The sequence below is a fragment of the Chironomus tepperi genome, unplaced genomic scaffold (assembly GCF_022539635.2).
Source record: "Chironomus tepperi strain 1889 unplaced genomic scaffold, CSIRO-AGI_Ctep_v1 contig_128, whole genome shotgun sequence".
Taxonomy (NCBI): Eukaryota; Metazoa; Arthropoda; class Insecta; order Diptera; family Chironomidae; genus Chironomus; species Chironomus tepperi.
The window spans coordinates 79,804-99,848 of NW_027226250.1; the positions used below are offsets into that span (position 1 = coordinate 79,804).

The 20,045-nt window shown below is 32.3% G+C and overlaps 1 protein-coding gene across 2 annotated transcripts in view; it reads right to left on the reverse strand.

Annotated features, from left to right (window-relative positions):
- The window catches only part of LOC139087620 (E3 ubiquitin-protein ligase TRIM9-like), an 82,735-nt gene that overhangs the window by 13,942 nt on the left and 48,748 nt on the right, over window positions 1-20,045 (reverse strand). For both annotated transcript variants that reach the window (XM_070636481.1, XM_070636480.1), the window contains exons 2-5: window positions 5,436-5,531; window positions 3,875-4,006; window positions 3,263-3,364; window positions 1,253-1,412 (exon numbers count right to left, since the gene is read on the reverse strand). In XM_070636481.1, coding sequence (XP_070492582.1) covers window positions 1,253-1,412; window positions 3,263-3,364; window positions 3,875-4,006; window positions 5,436-5,531 — 490 coding nt within the window. The remainder of the gene's footprint in view (window positions 1-1,252; window positions 1,413-3,262; window positions 3,365-3,874; window positions 4,007-5,435; window positions 5,532-20,045) is intronic.

Sequence of the window (20,045 nt, forward strand, 5' to 3'; positions counted from 1 at the left end):
TTTAAAATTTATCATCGCAAAAAAACAGCATAAAAAAATTGTGACAAACATAAAATATATTTATGATTCGCAACATAAATTAAAATTTTAAATGAGGAAATTATGAAGAATTTCAGGGTCAAAAAAATAATATGAAACATAGAGCATAAATACATTGTCAAATCATCATGAAACATTTTTGTTTTTGGAGATTAACATCAATGATATGTAAATTATAACATAATAATTATTAATCGGTTTTAATTAAATGCGCATAATTTTGATGGAAATAGATAACTCAAAGAACGATTCGAAAATAAACTTAATGAAACTATAAAAATAAAATGAAAAAAAAAAAATAGAAAAACAAAAACTTGTCTTAGAAATAGCTAGAAGGAAGGCTTTGAAAGAAGAAAAAAAACACACAAATTCGAAGGTACCAAGGGATGGAAACTTTGTTTGGAGTAATTTTCATTAGATTTGTAGGGTTGGTTACTAGGTATGTCTTATCCAAGCGATGTGAATTAAAAAGACTTCTTTGCTGTTCTGTCATGAATGCATTTATTATCAAATACCAGCGCTTATCTCGGTTTGTTAGCCATATGGCTTCCACATGGCAAGATAGACTCAAACTGATAATGATAAATGTGTATATGACGGAGACAAGAAAGAGACTATTTCGTTTAACGAATTTGTATAGAAGACAACTTGACTTCTTACAAAAATTGAGTCAACTTGAGTTCTTACAAAAGCTAGTTGTTAACTAGACCTACGGTCGACTAATGACAATTTCCTGAAATATTCCGTAAAATTTCATTAGTCTACCTAATAAGTCTAGTTACCCGATCGACACATATTATTCATTACATCCAATTGGATTTGTCAAATAGGCAAATTCATATAAACTGCCTCAAAACTTGCCACTTGGATGCTAAGCAGTCGTCATCTAGTTGCCATGAAAAATTTGTACCGATCGGGTTATTGACTAGAAATTACGTCAGGACGTTCACTTGGGATACACATTAAAGACCATTTAAGGTATCATAGTTGGACCACTAGCTTTACACTAGGTCATACCAAGCAACCAACCTCAAAATTCCTAAATATTCCAAAAAATTCATAAAATTCAAAATTTTGAAAAATTTTTAATTTTTCACAAATTTTTAAGAATATCCAGTAAAGTTTCAAATCTATTTAAAAATTACTTCCATAATATAAATTTCCTCACTTCCCTTGAGACTAGCTATTGACTATTCGTGCGACTAAAACTTACGTTTCATTTGAATAAAGTTGAGATTATCAATAGCCCGAATAACATGAGAGTCATCCAGCGTTAAATCCACAATGGGCGACACTCTTGGTGCTGCATTCGTTACTTCTTGATGCCACGTCATGTCCGTGTTGGCCACACGATTTATAAGCATTGACCCTACCTGTAATCAGCGATAACATAATCACATAGAGAAAAAAGAAAAAAAAACGAGAATATTATTTGTGTTGAATTAATTAGTTACAGAGAGCATTTTTAAAGGCCCACGAGTTAAACTCGAGCACAGACACATTTATGTTAATGAAAAAATATTATTATATGCTTGTACATAAAAATATTCATTCGTATAATCGTCTTATGGGACCGCAATGAAAACAAAACAACAAAAAAATGTGAGGAAAGAGGAAAGAATTCACGAGCGCACAGCAAAAAAATTTGTGTAAAAAGCCCATGTGTGTCGTGACATTAATACATTTCTTGCTGGCTGGTTGTTTTTTTTTGCCATATAATTCTGAGATCTTTGATAACGAGCAAATTCATTCTTTCTCATTTTCGTTTCGTTTTTACTTTTGCTTTTTTTTTTTTTATTTTGGTACAAAATACATACAGGCGATAATTGAAAATGTCAGTGAATTTGGAGCGTTTTGGGCGCATTTTCAGATTACATGTGATGAACTTATAACCTTTGAACATTTTTTACATACGATCAGTTTAATAGGTATAACATTGAATGGTATGACTTTTACGAACTTTAAATGAAATTTAATTAAATTGGGTTGTAGAGGGTCGTTGGCTATGAGTATGTAATTTAATGTATAATTACTGCTATGTTGAGCAAGCTGAAAATTAAATCGCAAAATGATTGAGGATTACTACTATTCAAGACTTGAGGCTTGATATAAGCAATAAAAAGACAATGCCAATATTGATTGAATTCTACTATAAGCAATTGCAGATTCTTGAGTTGATATTAACAAAAGACTGAACAAACAAAGAAGTTAGAATAAGGAAGTTCTATACATATGAGGAGTCTAAAACGGAGTCTAAATAAACCTTAAACTACTTTTGGCTTAGAAATGGTTGTTAAATGAAATCATGGCTTTGAGCCAAGCCACAGTATAGTTATGAAACTCATTGATCAGTATTCTCTCAAGTCAGGAGCACAAGTTGATTAATCGATCCAAAATCCGACACTAGGCAGGATAGATTCTGGCATCCGGATTAAAACCGAAATAGATCGGAACCAAGTCGATTCATGCGAAGTCTGTGGCCGGATTTTCGATAGATCAGCAAAATTGTGCTTTTTATGTCGGTTTACTAGATAAGCCTGTCGAATAAAAAATTATCGTTAAAATGTCCAGCCCAACATTTTGCGACATATTCCAACCAAAGCACACAATATCTCAGTAGCAAAAAAAAATTATCGCAATGGATGAAAAGAAACGAAAAAAAAAGAATAGAAGAAAAATATGTTGTAACATGTCGCTTATATATGGGATTTTAATGGATTTTTACGGCTTAAAGTGAGTATTTAGTTGTGGGACATAATAATATCAATAGCAAATTTTGTTAATGGATGTAATATGCTTGATAAGAAAATAAAATAAAAAGGGGAAAAGAAACAAAAAAAAAAAAAAAAGAATTTGTAAATCAATCGTAAAAATGTAATCCTCTCAATGGCGCTTTAGAGAGACATTTCTGACTCGACCCAAATAAATTAATGTATGAAGTTTCTTTGCTCCTTATTTCTTTGCTTTTTCTGTGGAATGTATCGGAACTAATATCGTAAAAAGCAATTTTTTTAGTTATCCTTTTTTAAGCTGAAAATTGCCTTTGGGAAATTTAAAGAAAAAAAGATGAGAAAATTTATGGAAAAAGGCAAAGAAAAAATCTCAAGATTTTCTGGAAATGAAAATTTATTTCTTCAATATTTGCTAGTATCTGATCTCATAAGCTTATTGCTCTTCCTGTTAAATTTATATCTAATTTTGTTTTTTAAAATTTATAACTTACTTGAAGAAATGCCGCACTATCTGTCTCTTTTAGTGCCTCAATACAGAATTGTATGAGTCCGTTTGTTTGCTGAAGTTTTCCTGTACAATTTAGTTGCTGCTCCTGTGGGTTGAGAGAAATTGAGAGAAAGAAAAGTTTTTAAAACAATTTGTATTAATTAGGAATTGTTGACTTTTCAGGGTTGAAGGAACACGAGTTTCAGATGCATTCAGTTTTCTAGAACTTTACTTTCAAAAGTTCCATGGTGATGTAATTTAATTTAAAATTTTTGACAGTGTTGTTTCCTTGTTGATTGCATTTTTTAAGACACAATTTCATTCATACTTCTAAGCGATACATTGCCTAGATGACTTGATTGAGCCTTTGCCTGAAAATCTGCTGAAAAATCAGCCATCGGCTCCATGAATCACACTCATGTACAAAAGTTCTACCAAAATTAGACATAATTCTCGTGTAAATGATTATAATCTTGTCTAGACATAACCTAAAATAACACTGATGCTACGTCGTTCTACATATATCTCAACATTCATATGCATTACTCAGAATTTTTTCAACCCTAATTTTTGTCAATCAAATTTCCAATTCAAATTAAGTTCTGCTACTTCTTACCTTTAACGTCCTTATTTTTGTTTCCTTATCAATTCGTATTGTGTCTAATAGAAATTCCCTCCGCTCATGAATCATTTGTATTAATGATTCACATTGGGCACTTACAAGTCGCTCAAACTCTATGCAAGACTCCTGCAACGAAAAGAAACAAATTTTCTTGATTAAAATTAATTTTCACTTTATGCTCCTTGCGCGTCATGCTTCAATGAATTACGAAAGGCAAACTTTGCAGCCTGCTTTTTATGATTACAACAAAAACAGCCATCATATTTGTGCAGAACGAATAAATATGCAAAAAAAAACTTTTTTTTCAGTTATTACTCAATTGTTGGCGCTTTATATTAGTAACAGGATGAAAAATTTTCCAATTATTATGCACAAGTTGAATAAAAGTTTGACTTTCTTCTGCTGCTGCTGCATGGGATGTAAGAAAATGCTTATTAAATTGCAATTCACTTCACTTTCAAAACATTTGTCGAATGTTCGCAAACTAACTTTTCTGTGTAGTTTTTTTTGTGCCTTTTGTTCGTAAAAAGGAAGCAGTAAGTGAAGTGTGGAGATGGAGGAAAGAGAAAAATTAATCAAACTTGTTATGTCGATGGAAAATTTTTGAGGGAAAATTGGCTTAACATAGACTGGCATAGAGTATGAAAAGTTTTCCCTTACTCAATAGTTTGTGAACAAACTTTATTTATTCATTTATTTCTAGTTAAAGCCTTTTTATGCCAGAATAAATACTACGGAAATATGACTTAGTGTATGGGTGAGAAGTGCAATCATCAGCGATGATGATGATGATGATGATGTTGATTTAATCAATTTTCTATTTGAAGAGATTCTGTTGAGGTCTTGAATTACACAAGAAGTCAGGAGAGCATTTTAATGCTTGATGCTTATCCTAACAGACAGAGATTATGCTCTTGAGAGCTTGCACACCTTAAATATACTAGATCATTAAGGTCTCAGCTTATTCAGCTCTTAGAACACGCTCTTTGCCTGCTAGAGTACGGAAACATTCGGAAGTTACGTAACGCTCTTAGAACACGCTCTTTGCCTGCTAGCTAGGGGAATATTTTAGTAACTTTCGTTTAAATAGCATATTTAGACCCGCTTCTCCACACCGCAATGCTTTGTGGCAAATTCATGAACCAATATTTGTACTCCTCAATTGCAAATCATTCCCTTTCTCCCCTAAGGACCCCTAATGATTCCTAAGGGAATAAAGAAAAGCGTAGCCAGATAGAATTTAGGAGGGATTTTAGGATTGAAGAATTCCTTCCAAAAAGAGGAGAAATGAGAAGCTTTAGTCTACTCTTCCCACCTAAACATACCCTTTAAATGAAGCTCCAGCTTCTTAATCATCAAAGATTTCTAAAATTCTTTAATTTGCTCTCTTTACAAAATTACAAAAAAGCAGAATCTCAAGCAACTAAACTCATTGCGGATCAATACTCATTCCTTTGATTAAATCAAGCATCTCCATTTTCAAAAGCATAGCTTAACAGTCTAACAATAGAACTATAAAGCTTCAAACAATTTTAAAAGTACAAAAGGCACTTACCGTCACTTTGTCGCTCATTCCTTTTAGTCGATGAATAAACTCCGTAGTTGATCGGGCTTTCTCTGATAACTGTTGAAGATTATGTGATAGCTCAGTCTGAAAAAGGATAGAATAATACATAGAATAGTAAATAAAATATGTGTTTGTAGTTCTCTTTTTTGATATAACAATTGCAAGTGAATTCCTCTTCTTCTTCATCATTCCTTTTGTAATCTCAATATCATCATAGTGATGTGTACATTTTGTGTGTATTTACTATTTACCAATCGAGAATCTCTTCTCTCACTCTTCTTTTTATTTTTTTTTTTTTGCTTTGAAGAGCACTTTACAATTGAAGTGAATTTATACAGACATAGATGCTGAATAAAATGCAATATCCTTTTCTTCTCGTTTTCTAACATCATTTATCTAATAACTATTGAAGATTACGAGTTGAATTGAACTGGATTGAGAAGAATTGAGTAAGAAATTGTCACTGGTGTTGGGTTGATAAGGTGCATAATGTTTTGGTGGGTGTCATTAGTTATTCTGGTTGAGATGGAATGGAATAAAGCTAATTATGGGTTTAGTTACTTAATCTTCTATTGAAAGGCTCCAAAGGAGGTACCGAGTAGCAAAAAATAGTCACTAGGGCGCAACATAGCCACTAGGGCACAACAGTCTGTCGCTGTGTTGATGGCAATGCCTAAAAAAGACGTGGGGGTGCTCTGATGACATTTTTGGGTATTTGAGACAGAGTTAAGGAAGAATCTCACCTAGAAAATACGTCTCTAGTCAGAACATGACCGGAATCGAGCCTATAAATGAATATTCTGAAGTCGACAATTCTTGAGAACTAGACCGGGAAGTTTTGATCTCGGTATCAAGAACCCTCTGTGAAATATCCAAGGTTTCGCATTAATTCATTTTTCAGGAACTAATGACAAACCCGGACTACACAACACTGCCCAATACAACATTATACAATCAGGCAGTCACACAAAGCAACTACAAACCTCACTCATTAGTACAAAATATTTCGCACTAAAAATTCTCAAGATTTTCTTTTTATTTCTTTTAATACTTTAAATTTTTTTTCCTCATTTTACGAGTTTGCATTTCTATGTCTGTATGCTTGTTTACCATCACCGTTCCTTTTTACAATTTTTTTTATTTCTAGAATTTTTTTAAATCGTCCAGATTGGCAAACATCATTATTAAGATTGTATAAAAGCAATTGAAAGTAATGAGATTTTTTCATTTCGTATTTCTTTATAAACCACCAGAGATTGCCTTAAATGGCATTAGATGATTTGGTTTTTGTTGAAATAAGACTTGGGAAAAAATATTACTTTGAGATTCGAAACGAAGAAAATTGAAAATAAAATGTAGAAAATTGATGATTTATTAAGACTAAATTGGCGTAGTTTTTGAGCATTATAAATTTATAATTACTGTGGATTTATTTATTTATTTTATGTGGCATATGCTGGAGCAATAATAATGCTGATTTGTAATAAAAATAAGCGGGTTTGGTTGATGGACATAATTTGATTGGTTTATTTGATTGATCTGTCAAATTAGATTTGATATTTGTTATTGAAAGTAGCACGAATCTGAGATCAAAGCAAGCTTAAATTATCCTGTTGCTACTTATAGACAGTAATATTTGTGTATTAATAGTTTTTGAGGCTTTTGGCTTCATAATATCGTGAATATTGTTGAAATCCTTGTCATATCGACAACACTCTATGGATACAGATATCCAGTCTGTTTCCTAGCCACTCGGTCACAGAGGCCTTATACTCACACCTGCTGATTTGCCTACATATGACTCGATACTTCAGATCCCATTCGGCTCACTCTAAAGAACTTAACATTCAGTCATGATTACTGGACGAAATATTAATTCTAATGATGATAACTAGGTAATTTCGTGCATCTACCTCATTGTCCTCCACATAAACTATTCTTTATAGAATTATAACATGGACTTAACGTACAAGTCAAGTGCTAAAGTAGCCACGTATGATGAATAATTAACTATATCCATCAAATCCACAACTGTCATTTCTTATACTTATTTTAAAATTTGTCACGTTCATCGACTATGTAGCAATGACCATACAGAAAATCCATGACATTATGAATTTGTTTGTTATACGGACAATGACTGCTTGAATAGTCTTTATATGGAAAGAAATGATGAGATTGTGAGTTTAATTATGTTATTATTTTCTAATTTAACTGTTGAATTTATGGATACGTTAATTTAATGAGATTTTCTAGAAATTCGATACGTATTTGGATTGAAAATTAGCTTTGGATTTAAAATAATTTTTTAAAGCTTGTTTGAAGAACAGGTGGATCAATGGTGGTCAAATCTTTTCGGCTTTCTTTGAAAAATTTAATTCTGGACGAATTTAGGAAAATTTACTATAATTAGAACTGTTTATTTATTTAGAGGTAGTTTTAACATTTATGGAATGATTACTGTTCTGTATAAAGTTAGCTCAATCGACAACAACTGCTAAATTGTTGAAGTGCTACTTTGTCAGCCGAGCGACCCACTAAACTTCTTCTATTAGCATCAAATTTAAGCCACAAAGCTGAGGTATTTGGTATTCTTCATTTGTGTTGATCGAGTCATCCTCACCCAAATGAAACATCATGCAGGAAGTGCAGAATATTTTCCTTAGGCAAGCGTTACTCCGACTTGTATTCGGAATCTATAAAACCAGAGGAAACGCCAGAATTGCGTTTAAATTGATTTTAATCTATTCCAACTTCTAATCAGAGTCACGACAGCCTGGAGACACTTTTTCAATCTATCTATGGTGAGCACGTGGATGAATTAAAAGCTAATCGAAGGAGGATATCAATAAAGATATTATTGGGAATTAGCAAGTGGAAGTCAGTGATTAAGTCAGCTTCAGGCGACATCTACGGGAAGTCACGGATCGAAATTGATCTGCACGGTCAGCGAAGTAAGTTAGTAGGTATGTCGAGTGAATTTCAATTCATATCTTGCAGACGACTTTAATCACTTGATTTCTAATGAAAATCATTATTGGCTTTAAGCTTTGGTTTCATTTACAGCTCGAAGTTGGCTCGCATTTTGTATGGAAAAGTCGACTCGTTTCTATATGAAATTTGACTATAACAGCATTGTTGCTGGAGATTTCTCCAAAAAAAGTCTGTGTACTCCGGCAGTCTTGAACTGTGAATCATGTACCAAAGATTTAATAGAATTTAGAAAAATCTATAATAAGATCGTGAATTATGGCTTAAAAATTAATAGTAACGGTCAAATCACTGGTAATTTACATCATCATGTTTGCTTACTTAAATCTTTTTATGGGTCAATGATCCACATCAGAGGAATATTTACTTACAGAAGATGGAATTTAAAATTGAATTTCTTCATAAACAATTTACAAAATCCAATAAATTAAAACTTATCAATTCGGAGATTTCTTATATCCAACACACGGCAAGAAGACGTTTTAAAGGCTAAAATTAAGCAAATCAATTTAGATTTTGTCAGAGTATCATCCAGCTGTGAAACGATAGATTAACATACTTATCTGTAATTTAATATTTTTGTAAATATTTTTTTAACAAATTTTCTGCTAATTTTCACAAATCATTATCAATAAATTCCAATATTATTAATATTCACGAGATAAGATAACAAAAATATGAATTTTAAACGTGCTAATATGAAGCTTTAAGCCCAACATTTCATTCCCATGGAATTTCAAAATTACATTTGATATCTTAATTCATATTGACTATTGTCATAATTATCTTCACGATATTTTCTCCTTATATGAACTTATATATTATAGAGCATCCAGCACATTATTGAAACTAGACATCAACACGATAATAATGTAGCAAGGCCAAAAAACGCGCGTTTATGTCGTGATGTAAAAATGGAAGATTATCGGGTCTCAACCGGATAACTACAAAACATAACACCGAGTAAAAAATAGTGTGTGATGAGAAATAAAGTAAAAGAAGAGCAGAGCAAGGCGAGCTGTAATGAAATGTAATGATGGTGCTTTAATGTGAACCGCAAACTGTTGTTGAATAAATCAATGGAGATTCAATACATAACAATAGGGTACCGAATGAAGAAAACAGAAAATAAGATGAGAGGAGTACAGAGCAGTGAGAGCATGCTTAAGCATAAACATTGCATTGATGAAACTACAAAGTATAATGTAAGCAGTTCAAAAGATTTATTTGTGATCGCCTTTTTTTGATGTACAACATAAATAGATTTTATTTTTAATGTTTCCATTTCTCATAAATTTCAGTTCTTTTTCTTTTCTTTTTTTTTCGTTTCACTACGTTTTGTGTGGCATGTATAACAATATGATTCATTTATTATTACAATATTATTCGTTTGCAACTAACTGAAAAGAGATTTGCTTTCAAGTGATGCAATAATAATGATCTCTTTTTAGCATAGTTTTTTGAGGATTCGATTGGATTATGGGGATTCATTTTGGGATGTGGATGACATGGGTAGATGTGAAGGGACATCTTAGAAGTTTTATATTTTGATGGGGCATTAATGATGGGATAAACCTTTGGTAAACGTTATTTGGATTCTAATTCAAATGCAGACATTAAGACTCTTCTACAGCAGAAGCCTTAGTAATAGTCTCGAAAGTGAAATTGATTGCAGTAGTAGAATAGATGATTCTATAGCTGTATGCATCAAGTATGCATGTTTGTCTCTACATTTTAAGATTGCATCCACAGTGATTGAGTACCTAGTGGACAATTTGACATAGTTTTTAGATAATAACTAGATCTACGGTCGATTAATGACATTTTCCTTGGAACTTTCCATACAATACGTCGTAGATCTAGTTATTAACTTGATTCAATTCGTTCAAGTCAAATTGTACACTCGGGAGTGTATAGGCATCAGAATTTCTATTTTACATGAGTTCAATTCCTCTACAACTTCAATTTCTCTTAATTATTAAATAAGCTGTTGATAGAGACAGCAATGCATTTTGTATAATGATTGGCAACCAATCTTAGGAGATCATGAATTACAATTGATATGTACGACCATTGTAGTAAGTAAATGATAATTGGGAAGCGATAGAACAAGCTTCAGCTGTCATCTACGGGAGGCCCTAGATCACAACTAATGTAAGCAAGTAACTATTACCAAATATATCGCATAATGCTCACACCATTATTCTCAGGCATCGACATAATAATCATCAGAAATTAACAATAAGGTAAATAATCATCTTGTCTTAATTTTCTGCTTCATCGTATTAGATACGCTTCCATATCATCACAATTTATTGCAAATAATTTACTTTAGTATGCGCATTGGAAACGCCCACTCCCATAATCATCCTTACTTATTACGGATGAATGCTATTGTTTGCAGAAAAAGTTATTACTGTTGCTATTATTATTCGATATGACCTAATTAAGGAGTCAAGAAATTTGTAGCGAAAAAATCCATTCAACCATAGAAATGTAATTTGTATTTTGTATTACTATACTCAAAAGGTGGAGGAAACAAGTATTGATGATTAAAGGCACTCATTCATATGACATCAAAGGTTATACATTTTCATAATTTCTTTATTACAAAAATTCATTGAAGCATTTCATGAGAAAAAGCATTGGAACGTCGTCATAAGACAACGACGATGACGACTGATGGCAATAAAAAAATGAGAATTGTATTTTTTTCGGAAAAGGAGTGTCAGTGGTTATGAAGAATTATTGTTAAAGCGCAAAAAAAGTGAATCATGTAAAACATAACTTTAATTATCATTCAACGATTGATGCCTTTTTTTCAGCTTCCAATTCTCAAAATGTCATTACTTATTTAAATTTTCATTTCAACGAAACGTCGAGACAGGCAACAATACGACATTTATAAAATGTAAAAAAAGGTACAGCAGCAGTAACAGCAATAACAATGAGCGTGTCATGTATGTATCGACTTCTGTTTGTTGTCGTCATTTATAGCATGTTGAGCTGAGTACATTTTATTTTATTTAACTCTTTTTTTAGTGGAGATTTGGGACGTTGAAATGTAGTGCAGTCAGTTTGGGTAGATGAGTTGATGCATGTTAGGTATTGGTTGATTTTGAAGCTTGAAATGTTTTAGTGCTAAAATTCTGTGATCTGGAACCGATGTCCTTCATAATAATACTTTAGGTGATTGTACTTTGGGAGCTGATTATGAAATCTAGTCCAAAATGTGACCAACCTAAGCAATTACTAACCTGAAGAGCACACGTCGGTATATTGACCAAAATGCGGCACCAGACGAGAATGACTAAGGTTTGACTCTGATTTGATGCCGGATTTGGTTTAAATCAAGGACCATGACACATCATGTCGATCTGATGCCGTATTTTGGGATTAGCCATTCCTATCACTAATGGCTCATGACCAACATGCAGACACAAAATGCGCCTTAAACCCCAAACTATTCCACATTATTACCACTAATTCCTGCTCTGTGAGCAAAGTTGAATCGATTTTCACGTGTCAACGCATTTTATCGGCTTATTTAAAACGCCAACACATAAAGACACAGCGTCAAGCTTAAAATTTATTCCGTTGTGTCTCATATATTCAATTCTTATTCATTCACTTCTTACCAATTTCTTTTCTTTACTTTTTATGAACATCATAATTGTCTCAAACACACGGCACAACAGCTCACATTTTGTGTGCTTGTTTTATGAAGAAAGAGCTCATGAATATAAATTGAGTCTGCGTCCGAAGGAAGGTATTAAAAAAATAAAAAATATGATTTAATATGTCATTGTATTATGATATGTATATGCACTGCTGCTCCATTGACTGAGCGATGCGTCTTTTGGAGCATTTCCTTCTTTCTAATGCATAACGTCTGTAACATTTACTTCTTCTTTGATCTTCTCAATTCCTTTGTTGATGCTTTGAAAAGATCCAGATTTTCTTTCTCTAAATAACATTGTGTCATTTATCAAAAATGCACTTTATTTGAATTTCCTTAGAAATCACTTTCAATTTAGAAATCTTTCATTCGTTTAATGAAGTCTTTTTCATCTCCTCAACTCTTTTAAATTTTACGTATTGAATTTAAATTGATTCTCTTTTTTGGGTATACAACGATTGAGATTTAAATGCATTTTTTGTGGGTTTTTGTTAGTCAAAATAAAAAGGAGGTTTTAAGGTTCATTTTCTCTAGAATTGTCGGTCATAAACTAAATCGAATTAGTGATTCTAAGAATAAGGCGAGGATAATTGAATAATGGCATGTGAAATGTCAATTTTTGAGGAATATGAAGTATAATCCTTAATTTATAGTTTCGCAATATTTATGTAGATTTAGATGAGGGTCTGAGATGCTAAAATCCACTAAAGAATGAATAGGAACTGCTACTTGACCTTAAGCACACTGCTGACTCGGCAAAATGATAGAAAATTGAAGGAGCCGAAGTTGACCAAATGTCAAGTTCATGATTTATCGTGGGATTCGCTATTATCATTAAATGCACCGCTTTCGACAGGTTTCTACGCCATGATATGTAATTTAAATGAAAGATTAAAAGCCTATCTAAACAACCCTGTCTGAAGGATGGCAGCCGACAGTTAAATAGAAATTCTGTACAACTATCATCTCAGCCCATATGTACAAATATCCAGAATGCAATCAGAGTGATAACACATTTGAATGTGTGCCAATAAGACAAAATAAGAGAAATTTTGGTCCACAGAAGTTCAATAACTAAATGACAGCCTGCATCCATGATTACATTTCTCCATAAATTTTATTCAGTAATACTGCCCAAAAATACCTCATTTCCTTACCAAAACTTCTTTTTTCGCAAACAAAAAGATCTCACATTTGTAAAATGCTATCCCAAATAAGTAAACTGCAAGTAGTCATGAGTGCCAGAAATGGACAATGAAGTGTGAGTACTGAATAAGTTTCATAAAAGGCAACAATAAGTTAACAATTCTGCGTGCACATAAGTATGTGATTGTTTTGTTCAGTCGCATTTGCTAGAAAACTAAGAGCATGTATAAAATGATATATCATTTGAGAGGCATCAACTGGATACGACCTGAAGTATTTATTAAACAAATATGGATAATATACAATTGCAAATTTGATATTTTGAACTCTCAACATGGCTTTGGCATGTATGTATCGATAGAGCATATAACTTATTATTTCTTTACTATTTTTTTTATATGCCTTTAATGTGATTAAAACATGTGTAATAGATAACCATTTGTGGTGTTAAACGTAAGCCTACCTATTATTTATTGTATTAAATTTTATGCTGCATTTATAACAATGCACACAATGTTTAATCTCATACAGTACGAGCTGACCATGCATATATGGTGAATATCAATTGATTACGATCTCTCGATTGCCACTGCTTCTTGTTGTGGGTTATAAAAGCACATATATTACCGAATATTACACCATGTATGATACTTTTGTGGTGCGGAGTTTGTTGAGAGAAATGCTGGGATTTTATGGGCAAATTGTCTGGGAAAATTTGTAGGAGATTTTGATAGGTTTGGAAGGTTTTGGGGCTGGAGATTGTCACTCTAGTCTTCAAGATGCATTAGAGTCACGCACCTTACTCTGACTGGATGAGAATACGATAAAACTAGCCATCAACTGAACAATATCTGGCCATTAACCCGTCACTAGTAAAAACTAGCTCCTTAGCTAGATACTGAGCTATCAAGCTTCAACTTCTGCCTCAATTGGTCTCAAAAATGTTCAATTTCTTATCTAAAACGCTCAGTCACATCAGAACACAGTCATTCTATTACAACGAAAAAATTTGTTCATTCATATCAAGATATTTGTCACTGGTAAAACTGGAATGAATGCCACGCGATAACAGCAACAGCAGCCAACAACAGAGTCTTAACAATTTTTCAAAATGAAAAACTGATCAAAATCACCGATAGAATTTACGAAATATAAAACATTAGTCAAACTTCAAGATAACTATCAATGATTAATAATAAATAACACCATAACCGACAATTTATTAGAAATAAATTTATTGATATCAAGTTGGAGATAAAAATATGAAACAGAAAAAAATCACATAAATTCAAATCGAATTTGTAATCGATTAATACAACGTCGTTTTAATAAACGTTCAGTTCCTTCTGTCATGTCATTGATTTAGAGCATTAAATTACATATTGATAAATGCTCGCATGCTCCCAATAAAGTTGAAGTTAAGCCTCCTGTTTCAGTCTTCAATCAAAAACACATTTTTCTCTTCATTTCTCCTTCTTCTTGTCGTTTGCCTTGTCTATTTTAATTTTAAAGTAATCATATAAGGCAAAATAAATTTAAACAAAAAAGAACGTTGAAGAAGAAGTGAGCAGCACAGACATGAATTTCACATGTATTTAAATTATTTTTAATAAATCATCAGTGCCAGTGATGGAAAAAAGCACTACAAGCATATCAATTTCCATCAAAAATATCTCTCATTTTAACTCAGCATATCCATCACATTGTATAAATAATATTTTTTGATATTTGATGAGTGTGATTATGATATTTAAAGAGTATCAATGAAATTGCTGTAGAGACAAGTCTTCATTACATACATGATCAACATCATCGTTGAGCATATAATTACTATGTGTATTTGATATGTCTTTTGTATCGGATTGAAGTCTGGTAGAAAAATTTAAATATTGAATTGTTATTGACGCATTTTGTGGATTTAGGCTGAATTGATAGAAGGTGAAGCATAGACAGTAGCCTAAGTTGTATGCAAATAGGGTGCTCAAGCATATTTCATGCTATGGCGAAATAGAATGTCGCAAGTCAGGAACTACATAGTGTCAGCATAGTATGACAGAAACTGCATAGTGTGCTTTAAAGGATAGGGCCAAATTCAGGGTCAGTTTCCAGTTTGAGGATTTTTTCATGAAAACCTTAGCAAATTGTTGAGTTTTTCCGAAAAGGGGGAAGAAGGAATTTGACATCACACTCTGAATATGCTGGCACCTGCGGACACTTTGTATTCATCAAACCCTGAGCATTTTCTAAGGCATTTAAGAGCATCAAACCCTCGAACTGAAAATTGATGTACCAAATTATGAGATGTAAATTGAATGAAACTGTTTTTAGGATGGACTGCTCTTGATTTCAGTATCAACTGGCACTAGACGTTCTTTATGCGAAAACTTTCAGATCAATTCGAAAGATAAATGGAAAGGGTTTTAGGCTAGGAAAAGTTTCAGATGCTATCGTCAAAACAGCTAAAAGTAAAGGTTGTTGCCTCGGTCTGGGTCTTGGCATCCATTGAAAGTTAGTCAGTAAGATTTCAAAAACCCCTAGTTAAATATTACCCAAAAACTAGTCGAAAGTTAACTGTACCTAAATATCAGCAAATTAATAGAGAAAAATGGATGCTGGTACATCCATCGTTCACATCATTTATAAAGAATAATTCTAACATCTCCATGAATTTACAGTAAAGCATAAATTAAGCTAGAAAACATGAATCTATAAAAAAAAACAAATGCTTGTTTTTCCCAAAATTATATTAGTTGCTATCTTCAATTTGAAGTTTCCTACATATGTTTATCTTACAGTATGTAAAATCATCGACCCTTTTCCATATTCTAATTTAAATATTTTAAACAAATGCAGCACAAGATATCCATACCAGCAAGAATGATTGTGCAATATTTTATCAAATTCTTCAACAGAAACCCTTATAATGATAGTAGCATCTTGGTATTCATTAATTCTTCAATTTAAAAAGGTTATCGTCCATTCAAGGAATGAACATTTTGTGCCTCTTAAGCATTAAACATCAAATAAATCAGCATTCATGCGCAAATACGAATTTTTTTTCGTTTATTCATGACATGGTGATGCCCAAATTAAAATCACACATAAACGAGTATGCCATGAGATGAGATGATGATTGTTGGGGATGGGATCACTTATTATACATTATTGCTTATCCATTTCTCTTCATATTTTCTTTTCGCATAGCAATGATCTGACACAAAACTTCTGTTTCAACAACATCAGATATTGTTATAATATGAATAATATAATAAGGAAGGCAAGCATAAAGAAAAGAGAAATAAGTTTTTATGCATGCCATAATATAACTTTGTGGATTGCTCTCTGACCTTACAACATTCGTAAATGGTAACATATTGTATGAGATTAAATATCCCGCTAGTTTCGGCTCTAAACTCTTATTTTTCCCCTTATTTTACTTCTCATCTGTATTTTTTGTGTGCTTTTCACTGCCTTCAGATCTGATCTGGATTTTTTTAAGGTCAGTTTATATGGGGGTATGGCAATGTGGAGTTGATTTTAGTCAGACTGTCTGGTTTTGTGATATATTAATTTGAATATTATTTGGCCGTTATTTTTTGAAATTTTTCTTTTTGATGACTTCCCTAGTGCTTCCTATTTTGACATATTCTAAGCTTCCCAAGCAATATTCGCTTCCACTAATCTCCTAATCTGCATTCTATACTCATTTATTATTTCGTTACTTCTGCATGTTGCTAATAAATTTACCATTGAATCGAAATCACCGCCGACAGAATTTTTTATAGTAGGAATAGCTGATGAAATCTCAAATGATGCGATCCTCCTGTCTATTCCAATAATCTTCTGTATCCACTACGACTTAGTCATATATATTTTGTGACCCGCGCTATTTTGATATCAATCTTCAATTTTTTACAGCTTTTAATCTCTATTTTTCTCATTCTCAACTCTATACTATGTTTTAACTTCTTTTTTTCATTGATTTCGTAAAATTTATAAAGAATGTAAACATTTGAAACGTGAACAAAAATCACGAAATGAGCATTAGAATATTTTTTTTTTCTTCAACTTTATTTTACATTCCCATTTCGAATCGATTTGATTCAAGTCTTTAAGTAATTTTTTGCCTTACTTTTTATTTTCATATGATATGTTTATTATGGGTGAATCTAAATAAGACAATGTTGTGAATAATGATGAAATTTTGGAAAAAGTATTATTTGAGGTTATGTTATGTGGAGCAGACTGGGTTCTATATTATCAGAGGAAAATTGACTTGAGCAGCACATCTCAAAACGGCACACAGTGTTCACTATACACGGCGAGGTATTCCGTGTTAATGGTAACATGCGAGGTTGCTCTAACGGCACTGTAACGACAGAATTTGAATGTTTTGGCTCGCCGCATTGTGACAAACTGTATTAGTCGTCGTAAAACTGTCTCAAAATCAACAGCCAAGATGCCTGTAGGTAAAACTGTCTCAAAATCAACCGTCAAGATGCTTTCAAGACAACATCGCGTCTTTCCATCAATCCGGCGACATAACATTTCCTAGTAGGGAAAGAGTGTGCATTCAATAGCAGTGTAGGCTGAGAGAAACAATCATGAGCATGCTCATCTATTATATTTTGAGTAAGCAATCTCTCTAGATCATGAATCTGCCTCTTAGAGGTTGCCCTAGCCAACACATTGTGCTGTTCAGTATCATCATTAGAGTTTATCCAAAAATTATGATGATAACGACTGTAATTCAGCTATACAGCCTAGTATAATTGAAATAAATGCCAAATCATCACCTGTAGAATCTCCCATGTATGAATAATATTGTGAAATTTTGAAAACAATAACAAGAGTCATGAAAACATTGAAATCAAATCTGGGTCTCCCCCAAAAATCCGAATGAGAATCTTAACAAATTCTACTCGTCATAAAAAGAAGAAAAAATAAAGAAATTTTCTGTGGTGTTTAGTAACAAAGAAATAAAGGCTGATCAAAACTGTAATTGCCTGAATCGCTTAAAAACCATGAATAATGATAAAATATATATTTTGAATGCATGCACATATATTTTCCCTTCAGTCTTGATTCATAAATTGTACTCAATTTAGACATTCATAATATTGTTAAAGAAGAAGAACTCATTGTCGCTTTTCAAAACAGACAAATCGTATCACTTTGAGTATTATACAAAAATTTGTCAATTTAAGCTATTTAACTCTTTCACAAACATCACCACAAATAATGCCTTTAACAATCATCATGATGACTCTTTTTTTAACTGAGGGGATTTAAATTAAATTAGTCATGCGTTGTTTTATAACTTAAAATTATTTTTTTTTCTTCTTTTTCTATCTCTTCATTCTTTAAAATTTATTTCCTCAATATCATCACAAAATCAGCTATTGAAAGAATGTTTTTCTCTTTCTAAATCAAATAATATGCCGGAGAAATGAAAACACACAAAAATAATATCATAAATTCTCATTAGGTAAATTTAAAATTATTAGGTAAGATTTGAGAAATTCTATACACTAGTGTAAAGCTAGCTTAGCAACTTGGGAATTATTTGGAGATTGTAAATTCTTCTAGAGATATGTAGAGGGATTATTCTTATGTGATGTCTTATTTGAGCGGTACAACGTAGTCGCTAGGGTACAGTCAGATTGCTAAATTCAAGGTAAAATGCCAAAATGGTATCCAGGTGCCTTAATAGCAGCGGGTTTAGCTCATTTTAAAGGCATTAAATTCGAATGGATAAACAATTGTCAGAACTGTTTGCTCAGTAGACTTTAACTTGTCTTTATCTAGTTATGAGGTATTTATGTCCACTTAAAAAATAAGATTTGCATCAGACCCTAATTCTAGCTTTCAAGAGTAGTAAGTTAAGCAACGTATATGCATCAATAGAATGCTCAACATACTAATTTGATAAGAGATCAGCTCTTGAGAGTATGCTAATTATGCCTCTTAGATAGTGTGCTATTAGAGTTATAATATGTGTTGAAGTTCCTAAAACCGATATGACTAGCTTGTATGTCGAGCAACACAATGTACATAGTCACTGAGATTCCACTCCGTGTTGATCAAGACGTGAGGGTACCCTGACGACTGATTTTGATTCATTTTCACAGTAAAAATTGCTTCTTTGATCTGTTCGAACAGATTGTTTTAAATATTTTTGACCATCCTCCTTCTCCTCTTTTGGGGTCAAATAAAATTTTCCTAAACATCATTTCTAAATGACCCCAAAATTATAAACTCACTGACTATTCCACTGAGAATGTCTAATTGAAGACTTGAATTTCAAGCCAACATCCAACAAACAGTTGTAACAAGAAATTTTTCGTCTACAAATTTTACAGAAACGACAAAAAAGAGTTGCATGCATGTTTATGATTAGATTGAAATGAATGTTCTCCATTTCACATAATGAGCTTTATAGTTCTTGCATGCAACATTGTAATAAGTAAAGTGAAGTGAAGATAAGTAATAAAGAAGAAGAAGAAGAATATCAAAGAACTTGTCATACTATCTCAATTTCCTTCTCTTGTCGTCAGTTCTTCTTCTACGTTTAAGGTGTTGAAAAAATACTTGAAGAAGTAAAGTGTAAGTGCATGTTCAGTTAGTTGACACTTGTGTGGTACTGGATGTATAAAATAAAATAAAATGAAAATATTCTGTCATAAAAAAACACTGATGATGATGATAAAGATGAAAATGAAATTTAAGATGCTGTACTAACAACGTTAATGTGATGATGATGTTCAAAAGGAAATATTACA